Consider the following 21,255-nt stretch of genomic DNA (forward strand, 5'->3'; position numbering starts at 1 on the left):
TCTTTTTTTGTTTGTTCTTTTTCTAAATCATTTAGATGGTAGGTTTGGTTGTTAACTTGAGACCTTTCTATTTTTTTCATGAAGGCCTGTATTGTTATGAACTTCCCTCTAAGAATTTCTTTTGCTACATGCCATAGATTTTTTATGGTTGTGTTTTCATTGTAATTTCTCTGAAGGTATTTTTTAATTTCCTTTTTGATTTCCTTTTTGACTCATTGGAATTTTAGTAGCATGTTGTTAATAGTCTCCAAAAAAACGTGTTTTTTTTCTCATTTCCTGTGGTTAATTTCTAATTTAATATCATTATGGTCAGGGGGGAGAAGGAAATGGCAACCCACTCCAGTATTCTTGCCTGGAGAATCCTGTGGACAGAGGAGCCTGGTGAGCTGCTGTCCATGGGGGTCACACAGAGTCAAACACTACTGAAGGGACTTAGCATGTATGCATGCATTGAAGAAGGAAATGGCAACCCACTCCGGTATTCTTGCCTGCAGAATCCCAGGGACAGAGGAGCCTGGTGGGCTGCTGTCCATGGGGTCACGCAGAGTCGGACACGACTGAAGCGACTTAGCATGCATGCATGGTCAGAAGAGAGGCTTGAAATAATTTCTTAAATTTGTTGAGGTTAGTTCTGTGCCCAAGTATGTGGTCAATCCTAGAGAATGTTCCATATATCTTTGAAAAGTATTTCTATTCTGTTTTTTTAAAATGCAATATCCTGAAAATATCAATTAAATCTGTTCTCTTGTATCACTTCGGATCTCTGTTTCCATATTATTTCTCTGTCTGGAAGATCTGTCCATTGATATATTCAGTTCAGTTCAGTCACTTAGTCATGTCCGACTCTCTGCGACCCCATGAACTGCAGCACGTGAGGCCTCCCTGTCCATCACCAACTCCCGGAGTCTACCCAAACCCATGTCCATTGAGTTGGTGATGCCATCCAACCATCTCATCCTCTGTCCTTCCCTTCTCCTCCTGCCTGCAATCTTTCCCAGCATCAGGGTTTTTTCCAATGAGTCAGCTCTTCACATCAGGTGGCCAAAATATTGGAGTTTCAGCTTCAGCATCAGTCCTTCCAATGAATACCCAGGACTGATCTCTTTTAGGATGGACTGGTTGGATCTCCTTGCTGTCCATGGGACTCTCAAGAGTCTTCTCCAACACCACAGTTCAAAAGTATCAATTTTTCTGTGCTCAGCTTTCTTTATAGTCCAATTCTCACATCCATACAGGATGACTGGAAAAACCATAGCCTTGACTAGACAGACCCTTTGTTGACAAAGTAATGTCTCTGCTTTTTAATATGTTGTCTAGGTTGGTCATAACTTTCCTTCCGAGGAATAAGCATCTTTTAATTTCATGGCTGCAGTCACCATCTGCAGTGATTTTGGAGCCCCCAAAAATAAAGTCAGCCACTGTTTCCCCATCTATTTCCCATGAAGTGATGGGACCAGATGCCATGATCTTAGTTTTCTGAATGTTGAGCTTCAAGCCAACTTTTTCACTCTCCTCTTTCACTTTCATCAAGAGGCTCTTTAGTTCTTCACTTTCTGCTATAAGGGTGGTGTCATCTGCATATTTGAGGTTATTGGTATTTCTCCTGGCAATCTTGATTCCAGCTTGTGCTTCTTCCAGCCCAGCGTTTCTCATGATGTACTCTGCATATAAGTTAAATAAGCAGGGTGAAATATAAAGCCTTGACATACTCCTTTTCTTATTTGGAACCAGTCTGTTGTTCCATGTCCAGTTCTAACTGTTGCTTCGTGACCTGCATACAGGTTTCTCAAGAGGCACGTCAGGTGGTCTGCTATTCCCATCTCTTTCAGAATTTTCCAGTTTATTGTGATCCACACAGTCAAAGGCTTTGGCATAGCCAATAAAGCAGAAATAGATGTTTTTCTGGAACTCTCTTGCTTTTTCGATGATCCAGTGGATGTTGGCAATTTGATCTCTGGTTCCTTTGCGTTTTCTAAAACCAGCTTGAACATCTGGAATTCATGGTTCATGTATTTCTGAAGCCTGGCTTGGAGAATTTTGAGCATTACTTTACTAGTGTGGGAGATGAGTGCAACTGTAGGGGAGTTTGAACATTCTTCAACACTGCCCTTCTTTGGGATTGGAATGAAAACTGACCTTTCGAGTCCTGTAGCCACTGCTGAGTTTTCCAAATTTGCTGACATATTGAGTGCAGCACTTTCACAGCATCATCTTTTAGGATTTAAAATAGCTCAACTGGAATTCCATCACCTCCACTAGCTTAGTTTGTAGTGATGCTTCCTAAGGCTCACTTGACCTCACATTCCAGGATGTCTAGGTGAGTGTGAGTGATCACACCATTGTGATTATCTGGGTTGTGAAGATATTTTTTGTACGGTTCTTCTGTGTATTCTTGCCTCCTCTTCTTAATATCTTCTGCTTCTGTTAGGTCCATACCATTTCTGTCCTTTATTGAGCCCATCTTTGCATGAAATGTTCCCTAGGTATCTCTAATTTTCTTGAAGAGATCTCTAGCTTTTCTCATTCTATTGTTTTCCTCTATATCTTTGCATTGATTGCTGAGGAAGGCTTTCTTATCTCTCCTTGCTATTCTTTGGAACTCTGCATTCAAATGGGTATATCTTTCCTTTTCTCCTTTGCTTTTGGCTTCTCTTGTTTTCACAGCTATTTGTAATGCCTCCTCAGATAGCCATTTTGCTTTTTTGCATTTCTTTTTCTTGGGGATGGTCTTGATTCCTGTCTCCTGTACAATGTCATGAACCTCCATCCATAGTTCATCAGGCACTCTGTTTATCAGATCTAATCCCTTAAATCTATTCCTCACTTCCACTGTATAGTCATAAGGGATTTGATAAATTGAATGGTCTAGTAGTTTTCCCCACTTTCTTCAATTTAAGTCTGAATTTGGCAATAGGAGTTCATGATCTGAGCCACAGTCAGCTCCCAGTTTTGTTTTTTGCTGAGTGTATACAGCTTCTCCATCTTTGGCTGCAAGGAATATAATCAATCTTATTTTGGTGTTGACCATCTGGTGTTGTCCATGTGCAGTCTTCTCTTGTGTTGTTGGAAGAGGGTGTTTGGTATTACCAGTGCGTTCTCTTGGCAGAACTGTATTAGCCTTTGCCCTGCTTCATTCTGTACTCCAAGGCCAAATTTTCTTGTTAGTCCAGGTGTTCCTTGACTTCCTATATTTGCATTCCAGTCCCCTCTAATGAAAAGGACATATTTTTTTAGTGTTAGTTCTAGAAGGCCTTGTAGGTCTTCATAGTACCATTCAACTTCAGCCTCTTCAGCATTACTGGTCAGGGCATAGACTTGAATTACTGTGATGTTAAATGGTTTGCCTTGGAAATGAACAGAGATCATTCTGTCGTTTTTGAGATTGCATCCACATACTGCATTTTGGATTCTTTTGTTGACTATGATGGCTACTCCGTTTCTTCTAAGGCATTCTTGCCCACTAGTAGATATAATGGTCATCTGAGTTAAATTCACCCATTCCAGTCCATTTTAGTTCGCTGATTCCTAAAATGTCAATGTTCATCTTGCCATCTCATTTGACCACTTGCAATTTGCCTTCATTCATGGACCTATGAATCAGTATTGCAGATTCCTATGCAATATTGCTCTTTACAGCATCGGGCCTTACTTCCATCACCAGTCACATCCACAACTGGGTGTTGTTTTTGCTTTAGCTCTGTCTCTTCATTCTTTCTGGAGTTAGTTCTCCACTGATCTAACAGTGGAGAACAGCGGAGAACACTGATCTCCGCCATAATAAAGTGTCTAATCAAAGGAGTATTACAAGGGATGATGAAACATCAGCAAACCATTACCAGAGTTGGTAAAGATCTAGAAACTTAAAGGCCACTCAACAAGAACTTTGGGCATGGAAGAATTCAGTTACTAACAAAACATAGTGAAGCTGGGTTGGGCAGAGATAAATACCTTGACCACCTCTCACTCTACTATCTTCCAGTCTTCTGGTGCCTCTCATTGGTCAAACCTAACTGGAAACCCAGAGCACAATGAAGATTGAGTGATGGCAAACTCCAGAAGTCAACCTCCTGAGATGCACCTCAAGGCAGGAAAGAGTAGAGAATGAATCCAGATGGAGGATCAGTGAAAAATAACCAGCAGACAAGCACAGTACCTACTATCTCCTTCATTCACTTAAACAGTATTTTGCATGCCAGGAACTATTCTCCAGATACAGGGGATCATAAGACAGGAAAAGATGCTCATTTTCATGGTGTTTTCATTCTCTTTGGGAAGGCAGATGGTAACACAATATCCACACAAGACTATTTCAAATGGTAGATGCAATGAAGGAAAGGAGTATTATGACTCTAACATATATGAGGCAATGGCAGAAGAGCTTAACGTGAATAAGAAGAAAGGAATAACAAGAAAGCTTTATAAGAGGAAGGGGAAGAGTACTGAAACAAGAGATCAGCCAAGAAAGACTGTAAGCTTCTGAAGTTGAAACCAGTTTGGTTTATTCAAGAGATAGGAGGCCATTGTGACTGAAGGAAGGTTCATAGGAGAGGAAGTAGGAATGTAGGCAAAGGCTAGATCATAATGGTCTTTGTAGGCCAGGCAAGGAGTTGGGTGTTTTTGCTAAAGCAACAGAAAGGTTTTAGGCAGAGGGTGAGAAGTTAGAGTGTTTGCAGGTTAAGACATATCTAATTTCCATTTGTAAAATATAACTTTCATAGTTTCACAATTTTCACAATTTATTGAAAAATAAATTTTAGTGGGACAAGAACGGAAATGTCCCATTATAGTTTACACTGCCCTGACCAGAGTTCCCATCTTCAGAAGTGGTATTTCCAAAGTGGTGGCACTGTCTGGATCACGATGGGCACTTGATACAAGAGTGGCTCAACCACAGGCTTGTTGGCAGCCTATGACATGGCTTAGAGCTATGAGCTCTTGCAACTGAATTGTGCTCCTCTGAAATGCAGATTATAGGATATGAAGAGGGTTAATTAGCACTCCATAGTGTGAGAACTGATCAAAGAGGCAGAGAAAAACAGGTATAATGGGAAGAAAACAACAACTTTTCTTTAGAGGTGCCTCAGTTCCTAATAGCTGCTCATATATGTATATAAATACTCCTGCTTCCAACCCTTTTAATTAAAGTGGCTTTTTGGTCTCTCTTTCTTGCATGCAAAATAATTTAACGAGTACAGTAGTGTCCCCAAGGTGTTACTCTTCTTCTCATTCACTAAGAAGTGACAAAGATTTACTCTGAAACAAACAACAACAAAACCCCTCAAATTACTTAAAACAACCAAAGTTGCCTTCTCACTCACTTTAAATAGTCCATCACAAGGTGGATGCAACACTATTCTGCATTATCCTTCTAAGACCAAGATTAGTAGAGCAAATACTCTGGAACATTGTTGATTGCCATGGCAAAGAGGAAAAGAGTTCTGGAAGGTCTTGCATCAACAATTAAATGCTGTGTTCATAATTCAAGGGCAGAATGAGTCATGTATCTCATCCCAACCGCAAGGAGGCTGGGAAATGCTATTTTACCATGAACCTGAAAGACAACAAGCTATTTGGCACATCCACCACCATTCACTCATCCAACCATGGCTTAACTGCTGCCTCTATACCAATGTCAAAATTTCTAGGAGAGATGCCCCATTTTCTCTTTATCCACAATGTCAACCAACTACCAATATGCCACAACTTGATAATATCATAGACATTTCCAGTTTCACCTTTCTCACAAACTTTCTGTACTTTTTCTCTTGGTCATTGGCTCCATTATCTATCCACTACCTCAAATAGAAAACCCAGGTATTAGCTTTGACTCTCTCTCTCCTAACACCCAATCGGTGGCCAAGCCTATAGCTTCTAATTTATCCCCATCCTATTAACTCCATGACCATTACTTTACTTTAGTCCTTAATGGATTCTTGCCCAAACAATTCTGTTAGCCTCCTGTCTGGCTTTCTTATCCTCCCCTGTAAACTGTAACTTATTCATTCAGAAAAACTTATAAAGAGTGCTTGCTGTTTCTTTACTTATTAAGATTAAATAAGTTGTGGGCCCATGTTAAAGAAATTCAGTCTAGAGGGAAACAGTGATGCAAACAAAAAATCTCAACATAATGGACAAATATGATAACTAAGTAGAAAGAAGAGTGAGCATGGGAACGAAACGACAAACTGGGTGTGACTGGGTGATGGGAAGGTAGTGTTGGAAGTTTCTAGAGAGGAAGTAAAACTATAGCTAAACAACGGAGCTGCTCCTCCACGTGAACTACAGGAATTAAAAAAGGTGAAGCAGCTTGTGCCTGATATCTTTGAAAAACTTAGATCTGACCCTAGCCAAACCCACATGGCTTGAGAGGAATGACATGAAAGAGAAAGCAGGTATCTAATCAGTAGGGTCTCAAAGTGTCCTGGTGGCTATTTGGCTGGTAATTGGGTGGAAGATCGTCCACTGAGACAAGAAACTCAAAAGAAAGAGCAAATCTATGGGGAACAACACTTCTAAACTATGAGATACCTTCTCATGACTGAATACTGATTCCAAGCATAGTGCCAAGTATCTTCATTATTTTATTTAACCCTCACAACAGTTTTATGAGGTAAAATTGTACTATCATCTTCATTTTGCAGTTTAAAAACAAATACTGAGATTCAGGGGTTAATGACGTGACTAGTTACTAGGTCCTTTTTGCACCAGAGCTATGCTGAGTTTGAGGTACCTACAGAAATTCCATCTGGGTGTGTCCATAGGCTGGAGTGCAAGGGAGGGACAGGAAGAGATAGACCTGGAGGTTATCAGCGTATAACCCCCAAGTGGGATCAAATCTATGAGCTCAGATGACAGGGCTCGGCGAGCTCTAAATAGGGAGAAGGAAAGAGCACCTGAGGAACACTAACCTTAGAGTCTAGGCAAAAAGAAGAAAGGAAAGCAGCATGAGGAGGAGTCATCTGGTACGGTTAATCCTTAAGAATGTTCTTCGCCCTATATGCAAAACAGAAAAAGAGACACAGAAATACAGAACAGACTTTTGAACTTTGTGGGAGAATGTGAGGGTGGGATATTTCAAAAGAACAGCATGTATACTATCTATGGTGAAACAGATCACCAGCCCAGGTGGGATGCATGAGACAAGTGCTCCGGCCTGGTGCACTGGGAAGACCCAGAGGAATCGGGTGGAGAGGGAGGTGGGAGGGGGGATCGGGATTGGGAATACATGTAAATCCATGGCTGATTCATATCAATGTATGACAAAACCCACTCGAAAAAAAAAATAATAAAAAAAAAAAAAAAAAAAAGAATGTTCTTCGGTGTATCTTTTCGAGAAGTCGCTAGCCCAGGTATCTGGCGCTTAATAAAAGACTTCTGGGGTCAGAAGTGGCATTCTGTCGAGGTTGGGCTTTTATACCTAATTCCTTAAGTTCTTTAAGTACCAAACGACGACCTGAAACCTGCACGGAGATTTCACTACCTGGGGAGGTAAAAATGAGCAAATCCTCCTTAAAGCAGATGAAGAACTCTTTTTCCTCCAATATCACCACAATAGCTGTGGATATAAACGATCAGAGGTTACTGCAAAAACAGCCAACAGGTATTGGGCGAGAATCCAAGCGGCTAGCTGACTGGGACCGGGCCCAAGGGAGAGAGCGCGCCCTGACAGGCAGGCACGCATGCGCCTCCTAGGAAGGCCGGGAAGGCCACTGCAGGGTTCCTCGCGCGTCACCCAACTCTCCACCTCACTGAAGCCCCTCTCCTTCTCTGGCGCCCCCATAGTCTCTACTGTTTCTCTCCTCCCAGCGGCCTCCTCAGCGACTCAGCCCTCCGGACGCCGCCGCTACCCAGCCTCCTCGTTACCCTGGCGGGGGCGGGGTGCTGTCCGTCACGGGGGCGGGGCCAACTATAGCTCGCGTCAGGCCCCCCCCCCCCCGCGCGCTGACGCCCCGCCCCGCGCTCCCGACGCCCCGCCCCCTCGGCCCCCGGAGAGGCGGGCTCCGCCTGTGTGGCGTCGGGAGTTTTCTCCCGCTTCACGGCGTCATCCTTCCGTCAGCGAGCCCTCAGGTTTTTTTCCCTGAGGCCCTCTCCTGCCCCTCGAGAGAACGCGGCGAGTCAGGCCACGCGCGCGGGGCGCCATGAAGGCCCGCCGCTTGACGAGCGCGGCCGCTGCGGCAGCGGAAGCGCAGGCCGGTTGAGGAGGGCCCGGCGCTGGGCCGAGGCATGTGGAGCGCCGGCGGCAGCCTGCTCCAGTCGCTGCCCCGGCTTCTGCAGTACACCGCCGCCCTCCCGGGCCACGCCGAGCCGCCGCCGCCGGCCGGCTGGGCCCTGCCTCGGGCGGCAGGCGGGGACGGCCCGGCTGAGCGCCTGCCCCCGCGCGGGGGCGGGGCGAGCGCGGCGGCGGCGGCGGCCCCGGGGGCCCTGCTCAGCGCCTGTCTGGAGCGCCACGCTCCGCTCGACGCCTCAGATCTGCCGGGGCCGGGCGGGGCGTTAGCGGGCGGCCCGGGGGGCGGCGGCGTGGTGGTCGGCGTGGCCGAGGTGAGAAGCTGGCGCTGCTGCTGCCTCGGCAGCACCTGTTGGTGCCGGAGCCTGGTGCTGGTCTGCGTGCTGGCCGCCGTGTGCTTCGCTTCCCTGGCCCTGGTCCGCCGCTACCTGCAGCACCTCCTGCTCTGGGCCGAGAGCCTCGACTCGCTGCTGGGGGTCCTGCTCTTCGTCGTGGGCTTCATCGTGGTCTCGTTCCCCTGCGGCTGGGGCTACATCGTGCTCAACGTGGCGGCCGGCTACCTGTATGGCTTCGTGCTGGGCATGGGGCTGATGGTGGTGGGCGTCCTCATTGGCACCTTCATCGCCCACGTGGTCTGCAAACGGCTGCTCACCGCCTGGGTGGCCGCCAGGATCCAGAGCAGCGAGAAGCTCAGCGCCGTCATCCGCGTCGTGGAGGGGGGCAGCGGCCTCAAAGTGGTGGCGCTGGCCAGGCTCACCCCCATACCTTTCGGGCTGCAGAACGCAGTGTTCTCGGTAAGTGGCGTGCCGCTGGGCCGTTCTCTCTCCCAAGTTTTTTTTTTTTTTTTTTTTTTGAGCGATCTTGGGGCGGCCCTGGGAGGGCGCTCCGTCCTGTGGAATGCCGGCAGAGGAGTGACATTAACAACAGAAGTGGAAATTACTTTCTGACGTGCCCTGAGAAATTTCAAACAGATAAAGCCAATCTGTGTCTGGCCCCCTCAGTAGGAGATTTGGTAGAGAAAGAACTACTCCTCTTTTGGCATATGAGTTTAGTTAAAAATGAGCCCTCTTAATTAAGAGAGGAGAGGAGTAGAATCTATTTTAAACATTTGTCATCTTATTCTGTAGCAGCTGTCGCACCAGTCAGGGAGTAAATAAAGGCTGGCTTTCCCTCTAACCTGCCAAAATGCATCCAGTATTTTAGCTCAAGTTTTTAACAGTGTGGGGCTAAAGGAAGAGTTTGGGTAAATAGAGGAGAAAGTAGACTCTATTTTGGAGTTTCCTAAAATTTTTAATAGGATTTTTTTTTCATCAAGTAATTTGCTTTTTTAATACAGTGTAATAAGGGGGGAAGCCTCCTTTATAACCTTTCTTTGGAGGAACTTCATTTTAAAATAACTTGGTAGTGGGTAAAACAAAATTGGACAGGTAATCTTTTTCCCAATTGAGAATATATTTGTCTTTTTATACACCTTATACACTTTTTTTTTTGGTCTTGTATTCATGTGCTTTGCTTATTCAGTTAAGGTGTTTCTAACTAACGTACATCACTTTGTAAATGATTGAGTAATGGAAACACTGCTAGTAAATGATTGAACAATGGAACTCTGTTACTGAGGACCATCCCATGGGGAAAAAAAGGATCCAGTATTTACAGACTTAGTGTCTTCAGCGCATGCTGTATGCTAAGTCACTTCTGTCGTGTCCATGGACTATAGCCTACCAGGTTCCTCTGTCCATGGGATTCTCCAGGCAAAAATGCTAGAGTGGGTTGCCATTCCCTTCTCCAGGGTATCTTCCTGACCCAGGGATCGATCCTGTGTCTCTTATGTCTCCTGCATTGGCGGGCAGGTTCTTTACCACTGGCTATGTGCCCTTGCTTTCCTCTTTTTTAAGGTCAAGGGGTTAAACTAGTTACTGTGTTCTTCAAATTCAGTGATTCTGAAGTTCAAAGAATTTTCATATAGATGCTCAGAAACTCAACCCTTCCACTAGACCTAAAAAAACTGTATGAAGAAAGAGTTTTATCACTCAAGTCCACAGGAATCAATATATATTAGTGAACCTGACAAATTTGTTTCAAAAATAGTTATCTCTAGAAACTTTCTCATTTTGTTTTACGTTAAGAATATTTCTAACCTTTTCTACCCTTTTCTTTCTCTTTCTACCCAACCTACCCTTTTCTTTTTAAATGCCTTTTGCAAATCTCATGTTGATTCTAGCCAACTGCAGCAATGACTAGAGTGAGGCTTGTGGCGACATGGAAATAGATAAGGAGTTTTCTCCTTATCAACAGAAAGTTTGATGTTTACAGGTATTTAGTATGTTCTCTTCCTTAAATTCTTACCTTTTCACAGATTCCTATAAGCTTGAATTTTGACCCAGCCTTGGCTCAAGTATCCTTAAACTTTGAAAGAGGGTTGGAACTAAGGAAACTGAATTTCTGTTAGTTTGCATCCTCTCCAGTATAGCTTATTTCCTTGTGCATTTTCTTGTCTACCAACTGTGTGCCTACTGTCCTGAACTGCTTCCACATATTATTTCTAATCTTTAAACTAGCTCTATGGAAAGTGATTATACATATATTATAGATTATTATCTAATAGTCCAGAACACAGGGCTGATGATCTGAAATTCTGCTGTCCCCATAGAATTCGCCATAGAATCTGAATCTGTTGACCCTCAGTCAAGTTGCTTATCCTCTTTATGGTTCACTTTCGTATATGCAAAATGGGAAAGTAATGTTAGCTACTTCATAGGATTATTGAGACGATTGCATAAATAAATGCTACTAAGCCTGGAATAACAAACACTCTGGCTTTTGTCATCATTCAGTTCAGTTCAGTTGCTCAGTCATGTCCAACTCTTTGCGACCCCATAAATCACAGCACGCCAGGCCTCCCTGTCCATCACCAACTCCCGGAGTTTACCCAAACTCATGTCCATTGAGTTGGTGATGCTATCCAACCATCTCATCCTCTGTCATCCCCTTCTCCTGCTCTCAGTCTTTCCCAGCATCAGGGTCTTTTCAAATGAGTCAGCTCTTCGCATCAGGTGGCCAAAGTATTGGAGTTTCAGCTTCAACATCAGTCCTTCCAATGAATACCCAGGACTGATCTCCTTTAGGATGGACTGGTGGAATCTCCTTGCAGTCCAAGGGACTCTCAAGAGCCTTCTCCAACACCACAGTTCAAAAGCATCAGTTCTTTGGCTCTCAGCTTTCTTTATAGTCCAACTCTCACATCCATACATGACTGCTGGAAAAACCATTGCCTTGACTAGACAGACCTTTGTTGACAAAGTAATGTCTCTGCTTTTTAATATGCTGTCTAGGTTGGTCATAACTTTCCTTCCAAGGAGTAAGTGTCTTTTAATTTCATGGCGTCATTACTGTTGTTATCCAGGATCACCTAGGTACTAAATAATGGTTTGCAGATAGAGTCTTAACCCTTGACTCCATTTCTTCATTTTATATTTTGTCCTGGGTATATAATGTGAGCTCATTATAATTTGTTAATTAAATAAGTTTTTTAAAATAAATATATTAAACATGTAATTTATACTTTGTACTTGGAAATAATTTAAGGTAATTAATTGAAAACGAACTTGACAAGAGGCAGCTCTCAGTTTGGCCTTGTAGGGTCAAGAGAAAAGAAGGAAAAAAGAAAACTGACGTCTTGAAATAGGTATTATTGGTGTAGTTTAACTGAGGAAGACATGGAGGCATCCAGGAGCTTGTTCAGGATCACCCAGCTACCAAGTGGTGGTGGTGGTGGTGGTTCAGTAGCTAAGTCATATCCGACTCTTTGTGACCCCATGGACTGCAGCATGCCAGGCTCCTCTGTCCTTCACTATCTCCTGGAGTTTGCTCACATTCCTGTCCATTGAGTCAGTGGTGCTCTCTAACCATATCATCTTCTCCCATCCCCTTCTCCTTTTGCCTTCAATCTTTCCCAGCATCAAGGTCTTTTCCAATGAGTTGGCTTTTCACATCAGGTGGCCAAAGTATGGAAGTTTCAGCTTCAGCATCAGTCCTGCCAGTGGATGTTCAAGGTTGATTTCCCTTAGGACTGACAGTTTGATCTCCTTGCAGTCCAGAGGACTCTCAACAGTCTTCTCCAACACTACAATCCAGATTCCTATGTAATGCTGTTCTTTACAGCACTGGTCTTTACTTTCACCACCAGACACATCCACCACTGAGCATCGTTTCCACTTCAACGCTTTATTCTTTCTGGAGTTATGAGTAATTGCCCTCCTCTCTTCCCAGTAGCTTACTGGACTCCTTAAATGGCAACCCACTCCAGTACTCTTGCCTGAAAAATCCCATGGATGGATGAGGCTGGTAGACTACAGTCGATGGGGTCACAAAGAGTTGGACACAACTGAGTGACTTCACTTTCTTTCTTTTCTTTCTGACCTGGGGCACTCGTCTTCCATTATCCTACCTTTTTGAGTTTTCATACTGTTATGGGGTTCTTGCAGCAAAAATATTGGAGTGGTTTGCTGTTTCCTCCTTCGGTGGGCCACGTTTTGTCAGAACTCTTCACTGCAACCCGTCCATCGTGGGCGGCCCTGCACAGCACGGCTCACAGCCTCATTGAGTTACACAGGCCCCTTGGCCTTGACAAGAGTGTGATCCGTGAAGGCTCTCGAAGGACCGAGTGGTGGAGCTGAGTTATAAACCCCAGATGATCTGAAAAAGTTCATGGTACTGTGTCAAACTCTCACTCTTGGCCTTAAGCAACGTGGCTTGTGGAGCCATTGGATATAGTCTATTACATCTTGTTCATTTCTCTTTTTAACTATCTACATAATAGCTCCTACAACTGAAACTGTATACTGAATTCACCCAGGATATGTGAGTGAAAAGAAAGCTTAGATAATGCTGATTTTTGTTTTAGCTTGGGTTTCCCTTCTGCCTTCTAGAACTTCTTTCTGATTTTATCCTCTCTACCCTCATACCCCTCTGGCTACCCAAAGCTGCCCCCTTTCCAGGCGTATTTCTTTTTCTTCTTCCCTACCTGTTTTTTAAAATTATCTTTCCTCCTCTCCATTCCTGTTAAAACTCATCTTCCATGTCCATGATTGATTGACCTTTAATCAATGCTCATGATTTGGGCCTACTTCAACGAGGAAAGGTAGTGGTCACGAGAGGCACAGGCTTTGGAAATAGTCGTTGATTAGTCTATGCTGAGCTATGAGGCTCAAATAAGCTAATGCACTGAAGACAGTGAGCATTTGCCTGGCACATACTCATTTCTCAAAAATTAATAGCAATTATTATTATGGTGGAGCTAGTTTTTATATTTTAGAGGCAGGAGCTGATTGTACAAGAAGAATATATAGAAGGGAAAAGGCTCTCCCTTGCTTGCTCTCTGTTCTTAACTTTCTTTCCTTCTCCCACATGTGCTTAAAAAGGGATGGACAAATTGACACTTCACTTTTGCAGTGGAAACTAAGTACATAACACTTTATAGTACGAATACTTAGATCATAAGAAATACAATTTCCCAGGTACATTTTAGAATCATTTCTACTTTTAAAAATATACTCATCTTTCCTGTGGGAAATAAAGGCCCCACCTACCAATGTTTTTGATGTAGTCTTGCATCTGTAGGTATTATTGTACATTAAGACAGATTTCTAGATGTGTTGTCTGTGTGTGTTTCTAAGTACTGTTCTTATCTGGGCACATATCTAGAATGACTGTTCCTTATTGCTTCACTCAGGATAGGCTAAATTGTGCTACAACAACAACGCGCAAACCTCATTGGGTTGAACGGCAAAGATTTGTAGAAACTGCAGCTTGTATTATTATTTATAGTGAAGGGAGATATAATTTGTATTTTGAATTCCACTTTTATGATTTGGGGGACTATAATATATGCTCCTAGCATTTATAATATATCCTTTTTAAAATGTTTTAATTAAATAGACTCTATATTGCATATATGCCATATTTTTCCTCGTGATTTCTCATAAATATATGTTCCTTAGGTATTAGAAAAAAAAAGCAAAGGTGTGTTTCCTCACTTGACGCAGATGTAGGTTCAGCTCTGTCAGGGAAGGAGCAGGGAGTCTGCTTTATGTTATTTTTACTGTGGGATCCAGGTTTACAGAGCCACCATCTTTCACTTGGTTCATGTGACATAGTAAATTCTACTGATTGTTAATGCTTTCACCTGGAAGTAATCTCACTTTTTACTAGCCTGAACAAGTGACATGGCCACAGCTAACTTCGCAGGGGCAATGTGTGTGCCGGGAAGGAGCGAGAACTTGAGTGTTTGGCAGTAGTCTTGGACTCTGGCCCTTGACTGCTGGATCCTGCCTCCCAGACCCTTCAGTCCAGTCCACTGCCACTACCCTGGCAGCGTTTCAGCCTCCTATCTAGTCTCCTTGCCTCATAGGAAAGGATTTTCAGTTTTTTCTCCCTCCAGAATGATCTTTCTAGAATGCACATCTAATCTTGGTACTCCCTGTAAGGGAAACCCTCAAGTGGGTTTTCTTTTCCCCTCGGGACATTGTCCCAACCCTCAGCTTACCTCTAGCCTCTCTCTTACCATTCCACAATTAGTAAGTACCCCTTAATATGTTAACATATTTCATCCTCAACATTCTAAGAGGTAAACATGATTATTTCTGACTTAAACATAGCAGATCTTGTCTGTAGGCTCAAAACTTCAGGATTCCTTTTTGTTGATAAAGTTGAAAACTGTAAGCATTCATAAAAATAACTGTATTTAGAAAACATTAATGCATTCTTGTAAGGTCTCTTGTAAGATACTCCCATGGAGATATCTGGACTTCAATGGCTTAAAGCTACCACCTGTGAAATAACAACTTTAATCCAAATACGATGGTTTGGTGGCGGTTTAGTTGCTAATTAAGTCTTGTCTGACTCTTGCAACCCCATGAACTGTAGCCTGCCAGGCTTCTCTATCCATGGGATTCTTGAGGCAGGAATACTGGAGTGGGTTGCCATTTCCTTCTCCAGGTAATCTTCCTGACCCAGGAATTGAACCTGGGTCTCTTGTATTGCAGGCAGATTCTTCACTGACTGAGCCTGGAGAGAAGCCTTTGTTAATCCGAATGTATTACATAATAATTGGTTCTTATGAGTAACAGTATTCATATTGGTGCTTGCAGCTTCCAAAGGGGTTTGATGTTGTTACAGCTGTTCCACAGGAGAGCCTAAAAATTATTCTCTCTTTTCACTTTGGTCATAGAAAAACTTAATTCCACATGGGAAATGTTTTCATGGTTGAATCTTTGAAACCTCAAATAAAAGCATAAAACATAGCATGTAAGATCTCTTGATCATATGTTGTATACCACTTTACAGTATGGAGAGAAAATTTACATGTATACTATTCCTTAATCATCACAACAGTCCTTTGAGGAGTTATCAGTGACTCATAGGCAGTTACATAGAGGACAAAATATCACACACTTGAAGTCAGACTTAGTTCTAACATTTACTCTGACATCTTGAGCTATTCTTTGAGCCGTGCTTTCTGTTGTGAAATGTGTTTACCATTACCTACCACATAGCTGTGATAAAATGTATAGCTTGCTCATTACTTACTATTTCCTTCTCTCCATCCTCTGCATTCCAAAATAAGGACATAATGAAACTTGGAGACTTTTTTTTTCTTTTTAATGTAACCATTTTTTTATATTGTACTTGGTAACTGCTGGGCACTGTTCTTCTAACATGTACACATTACTTACTTAATGTTCATTTGAACCCTAATTCTCATACTAAGCTAAGGCAGTTGAGGCAGAGTGGTGAAATAACTAGCCTAGGAACATACAGTTGGTAAATGGTAGAGCCGTGAACTTACCTGAGGTTGTGCTGTTGATCTGAGAAGATCAGCAGAGAACTGCCCGGTTTCCCAGAGACCTCCGGTTCTAATTGCAGAGCAGTAGCCCTGGGACCGCCCATGTGTCAGGCACCAGGCCAGGTTCTCCACAGTTGAATCAGGCATCATGCTAGGGAGATGACTGAAAAAAATATCAAAAGAATAATGTTTTGTGTGTGTGTGAGAATTACATGAAATTCAAATTTCAGCATCTGTAAATAATGTTACTGGAATACAGCCATGCTTACTTGTGGATGTACCATTTGTAGCTCCTTTTAAGCTAAAACATCAAGGTTGAGTAGTTGTGACAAAAACCCTATGGCGTGCAAAGCCTGAAATGTTTCCTAGCCTGGGACTTGACTGGTTTGCATTAGAGCTATGACAGTCACTGTAGTAAAATACCCACCAAGTCCAGCCCCTGAAACTGTAGGAAGAGGCCCGTAAGCTCCCGTATATGTCTTTTTACCTTTGTATTTAACAAAAGCCTTTAAAAAATATATATATAGGTATTGTGGGTAAAATGAAAAAATAAAAGGGGGAAAAAAATGAGTAAATTTAAAAGTGGAAGGCCTGACCCATCAGCCTGGCTCACTTCTCAGTAGAACCATTTTAAAGAATTTTATGTTACCAAACTGTTAGTTACTTTGGCTATTTTTATTAACCCCGAGTAGGTTAGAAACAGCAACAGAGAGTGTTTTTGCTTGTTTGGGTGGAGGGGCAGGGAGCTGTTAAACTGCTGTACTGACTAAAATAATAATGGCAAAATAAGATTAAAGACAAAATTGAAGCAAATATAACTAAACTGTATTGTATTTTCCTAGAATTTGCCTTGAGTAATCAAGAAAAAGATAAATTGCTTCTAATAATTTAATTCACAATTGAACTGAAATTTACTGCAGTTAAATAAAAATATTTTATTGGCTAGTGACTATGAGACCAGAAAAATGGTAAAATCTTGTTCTCATGGACTGTTTGGGGACGTTTAGTTCTGTCTCAGCTCCTGTGTGACCTTGGTGAAGTCATTTAATGATCTGGCCTCCAATTATCATTATTTGTAAAATTAGAGAGGTTAGACAGGGTTCAGAGTTTACTCTTAAAAAGACAGATGTTCTGAGTAACTATTTAACATTACTTTGTATGTAACAGTTTGGTGATGGTATGTTTTATAAAAACTTTTTTCATCTTTTTAAATTCTTATTCTGTGTTATCGATGTTCATTCATATACCAATTATGAGTCATAATACACACTGTGCCAGCTTAACTTATGATTAGTTCTTCTTTCTATTAAAGTATACTGATTCATTGCCATTGGTCCAGTTCAGATGGAATAGATTACAGAGACACAGCCTGTTTTGAAGGAGCTTGGAGTCTCTAAGTCTGAAGGTTGAGATATAATGACCACTTTGAGCAGTGTTGTGCCACCTCATCCGTAGACCTCACAGAACCACTGAGTGTCGCTGGCTGTTACTTCCTTAAAACTGTTCTCTTTGTGGCTCTTCAGTCATCTCACCAGCTTCTGTGGTTTTCATGTGTCATATACGGCGTTAGAATTCACAAACCTGTATATCTAGCCTATTGTATCATAGTAACAAATAGAGTATACCTTATTACCCCTTCCTAGATTAAAATGTCTTTAGAGGCAGAGAGTCTTATTAAAACTTATTTTAAAAGTGTTTTTTCTGCCTATGAATAAATATTCATTGTAAAAAGTTTGAGAAGTATAGTAAGTATAAGGAGGAAAACATTCAACATCTTAGTGTTTTCTAGTCTTTTCTTTATATAACATTGTGAGTGAATGTTGTGAATGATTTCTGAGACTTTTTACTGCATGTAATGAACATTTTGGTCATTAAGTATAGTACAGAATGACTTTCATGACCACACAGTCATTTTGTACTTTGCATGTTGATGAATCTGAACCTCATTCTGATGGCAGTAGGAAAAAGTTTAAGCGGGATTGGATTTTCCATTTTTTTAAAGATTTCTGCAAAATTTCACATAGGTTGTGAGTGGTGGGTAGATCTAACGTATCAGGACTAGAGAGGAGGAGACTGAATGGGAATAGGAACAGATGACGGGGAGATTTCTTATAGACGTAGAAGGTAGACTCTGTACAAAAGAGTAGATGATTGGATGTGGGGATAAGAGGAGAGTGCTGTTTGTCTAGATAGGGCAACTGAGATTGAAAACATGAAAAGAAGTATTTTGAGGAGGGAAGATAATGTAGTTAAGTGTTTTTCCTTAAGGCAGTTTTTAAAATTTCATGTGGAAGTGAAAGCTGGTTGCCATTTGTTAACTCTTTCTCCCTCCTTTGTTTCTGAAATACTGATAGTATTTTGAGGATATATATTATAAAATATAATTTATCAATAATAAGTAGATGAAAAGGTCGAACTGTAGTCACTTTAACTTCTTTTGACCATTCCTTAAAAATTATTATGGATATTCATGATTTCTTCTGTATAATATTTCTAGATATATGTTTTAATTGAAATTTATACTATAACTTTGTCAGTAAACAACATTGCTTTTATATAAACTAGGAAACACACCTCTACAGGAAGGTGTGATTTGCCGAAACTAATGTTGTTTCACAAAACTATGGATAATATTTGAGGTCTTCCATACACAGATCACCTTTATATTCTTCATTTGATCTATGTCAAGATATTCTGTGTAAAAATGATAAACTTTTTTAGTTTGTTAAGGCCTGTAAAGCCACTGTGTAAACACTTGTAAGTGGAGAAGGTAGAGGAACTGTAGGCAGTGTTGCCAAAGGAGCTGCGCTTTGTACCGTGTCTGAGGTTCAGCGCGCATTCAAGTGATCGTCTGTACACAGAGTTCTCTTGTTATCAGCTTCAAAAATGTGTGTTCAGTGAAGAATCAGTTCTTACTCTTTAAGATTAAGGTTTTTTTTTTTTCCTCTCTTTTTTCTTCCCTTCAGATGGGCACTTTGTTTTCAGGATGTATCTGAATATGGTAATATTCTAAAGTAACCCTTACCCACCCAGGCACGTGAATTACATCTCCAAGTAAATCACAGTACTTTCATGGTGCTTCTGGAGTTCTGAAAGCATGGGAGGATGGCAGTCAGGTAGCATTCACCATCCTGAAGCCCACACTGAGGTATTTCTGATCATAGAACCTAAGCAGCAGGATAACACTGACATCCTAGATTGAGATTCCTGAGTCTGGAGTAGGAAGACAGTCTTGAGTCAAGATCCCAGGGTATTACAGGCAAGGGTTCCTAGTAGGATTACTCTGGGTTCACATTTAATGTCTTTTGGGGAAGTAGGAAAAGGAGACATATTTTTTTAAAGTCAGTGGGTAGGACTTCCCTGCTGGACCAGTGGTTAAGAATCTGCCTGCCAGTGCAGGGGACACAGGTTCGATCCTTGGTCCTGGAAGACCCCACGTGCTGGGGGGGCAGCTAAGCCCACGTGCCACCGCTAACGAGCCTGTGCTCAGAGCGCACGGGCAGCGACTGCGGCAGCCCCCGCACCCGAGAGCCCGTGCTTCCCAACAGGAGGAGCCCCCACCTCACCACAGCTAGAGAGAGCCAGTGCAGGGTAGCGAAGATCAGTGCCGCCAAAAAAACAATAAATGATTTTACAGAACGTCCATGGGTAAAGGCTTTCTAGGGAAAGAAGGTTGAATGGATCTCTTTGTGAGATCGAGTGTTGTACATTATGTTTGTCCAATATTGGATGCAGATTCTGAGTAGGATCTTGGCTTATAGGAAATGCCATATTAGAATAGAATCTGTTTATCTTTAATACACTTAGTTGAAAAACTGTGTGTGCCTGTGTACATTTTATTTTGATACTTTGGCTAAATTATTTGACATGCTAGCAAAACAGTTTTACTGTGATTAACTGAAATTAGTTTCTTTGCTTTATTTAGCTACGCAGCTTTTCAAAAAGGAACTATATGTAAATCATAATACTTCCTTTTTCTGCAGGATGAGATTTGGTAATGAAAGATTTAGTAAACTTTCATGTATGCTTTGGACAAAGGTCTTGTTAAAAGAGTTAAGTGGCAGAGTTATTTCAGATTTATGATATTTGTTCTTAAAATAGCCATTTAGATATTATTGCTGTCATCCATAAGTATCAAATATATATTCTTTTTAGGGAAATTTTAATTACATTTAAAGATTATGAACTGAAGCTTTACATTCTGACATTTTAAATACTTACTTAGAAAATAACTTGCATAATATAATATTACTACAACTGTAATATTTTTTATGACATTCATTTTTGTCATATTTACATATTTTATACATTTGACATGTTTAATTCTAAAGAAAGTTTTTCCGTTACTGGAAGTGCTCCAAACTGATAGAGGAACCTTCCTAAAACTTAGCCCCGTTCATGTCATTCTTTGGTTAGATTCCTCAGAGCTTTTCTGCCGAGTACAAACTCATTCCCCTTTCACCCAGAGCCCTCACACGTATCCTCTCAGATACTCGCCCTGTCTTTGTTTTGCAGGAGTCCCTTGCACTTTAAACAGTCCAGACTGCACTGCTGACTTTACTGATAAACCCTGCATGTTCTCATTGCCCTCACCTGTGTGCCACATGGACCTCATTCATTCCCTTCTTGGAACCGCTTCCCTTCTCCTTCCCACCATCTTCCCCTGTGAAGCCCTGGGCTTGTGGAGCTCCTTTCAAATCCCTCTAGTCCCACAGTGCTGCCCTTTGGCCCCCACGCCTACAGAGATTTTAATCCCTGTTAACTCTTTAATACTTTTCATGCAGTTCTTCTCAAGGCCCCCCTTCTGCATGTGTGTGCTTGTCAGTGTGTGAATTCTTCAAGGTAAAAGTTGTGTCATTATGTCTGTCTCTGGCTGACACCTTCCAAAGCATCTTGCAGTCACTGAGTCACTCAGTGTTTAGGGGAATCTTAACAACCAGTCACAGTGCAGTATTCTTTCTAAATCAGCAGTGGTGCGTCTCCAATTAATCACCTGTGAGTAGAGATGAATGTAGCTTTACATAATTTTAGGTTAGCCTGTAGTTGTAGAATAACGTATAACTCATTAAAACACCAGATTTTAATATTAATAAAAATAAAAATAAAGTAGCCACTAGCTTTCTTATATAACAGCAATACCCAGATAAGGATATGAAAGTTATTCTCAAAATTAATGGCTGTAGTAACA

General features: G+C 41.8%; 1 protein-coding gene across 1 annotated transcript in view; it reads left to right on the plus strand.

The window, feature by feature from the left end:
- The first annotated feature begins 8,076 nt into the window (after positions 1–8,076).
- The window catches only part of TMEM64 (transmembrane protein 64), a 29,144-nt gene continuing 15,965 nt past the window's right edge, over positions 8,077–21,255 (plus strand). Inside the window, exon 1 of the mRNA XM_043483698.1 lies at positions 8,077–9,018. Coding sequence (XP_043339633.1) covers positions 8,224–9,018 — 795 coding nt within the window. The 5' untranslated portion in view covers positions 8,077–8,223. The remainder of the gene's footprint in view (positions 9,019–21,255) is intronic.

This window comes from Cervus canadensis, chromosome 12, assembly GCF_019320065.1.
Source record: "Cervus canadensis isolate Bull #8, Minnesota chromosome 12, ASM1932006v1, whole genome shotgun sequence".
In the NCBI taxonomy this organism is placed as follows: domain Eukaryota; kingdom Metazoa; phylum Chordata; class Mammalia; order Artiodactyla; family Cervidae; genus Cervus; species Cervus canadensis.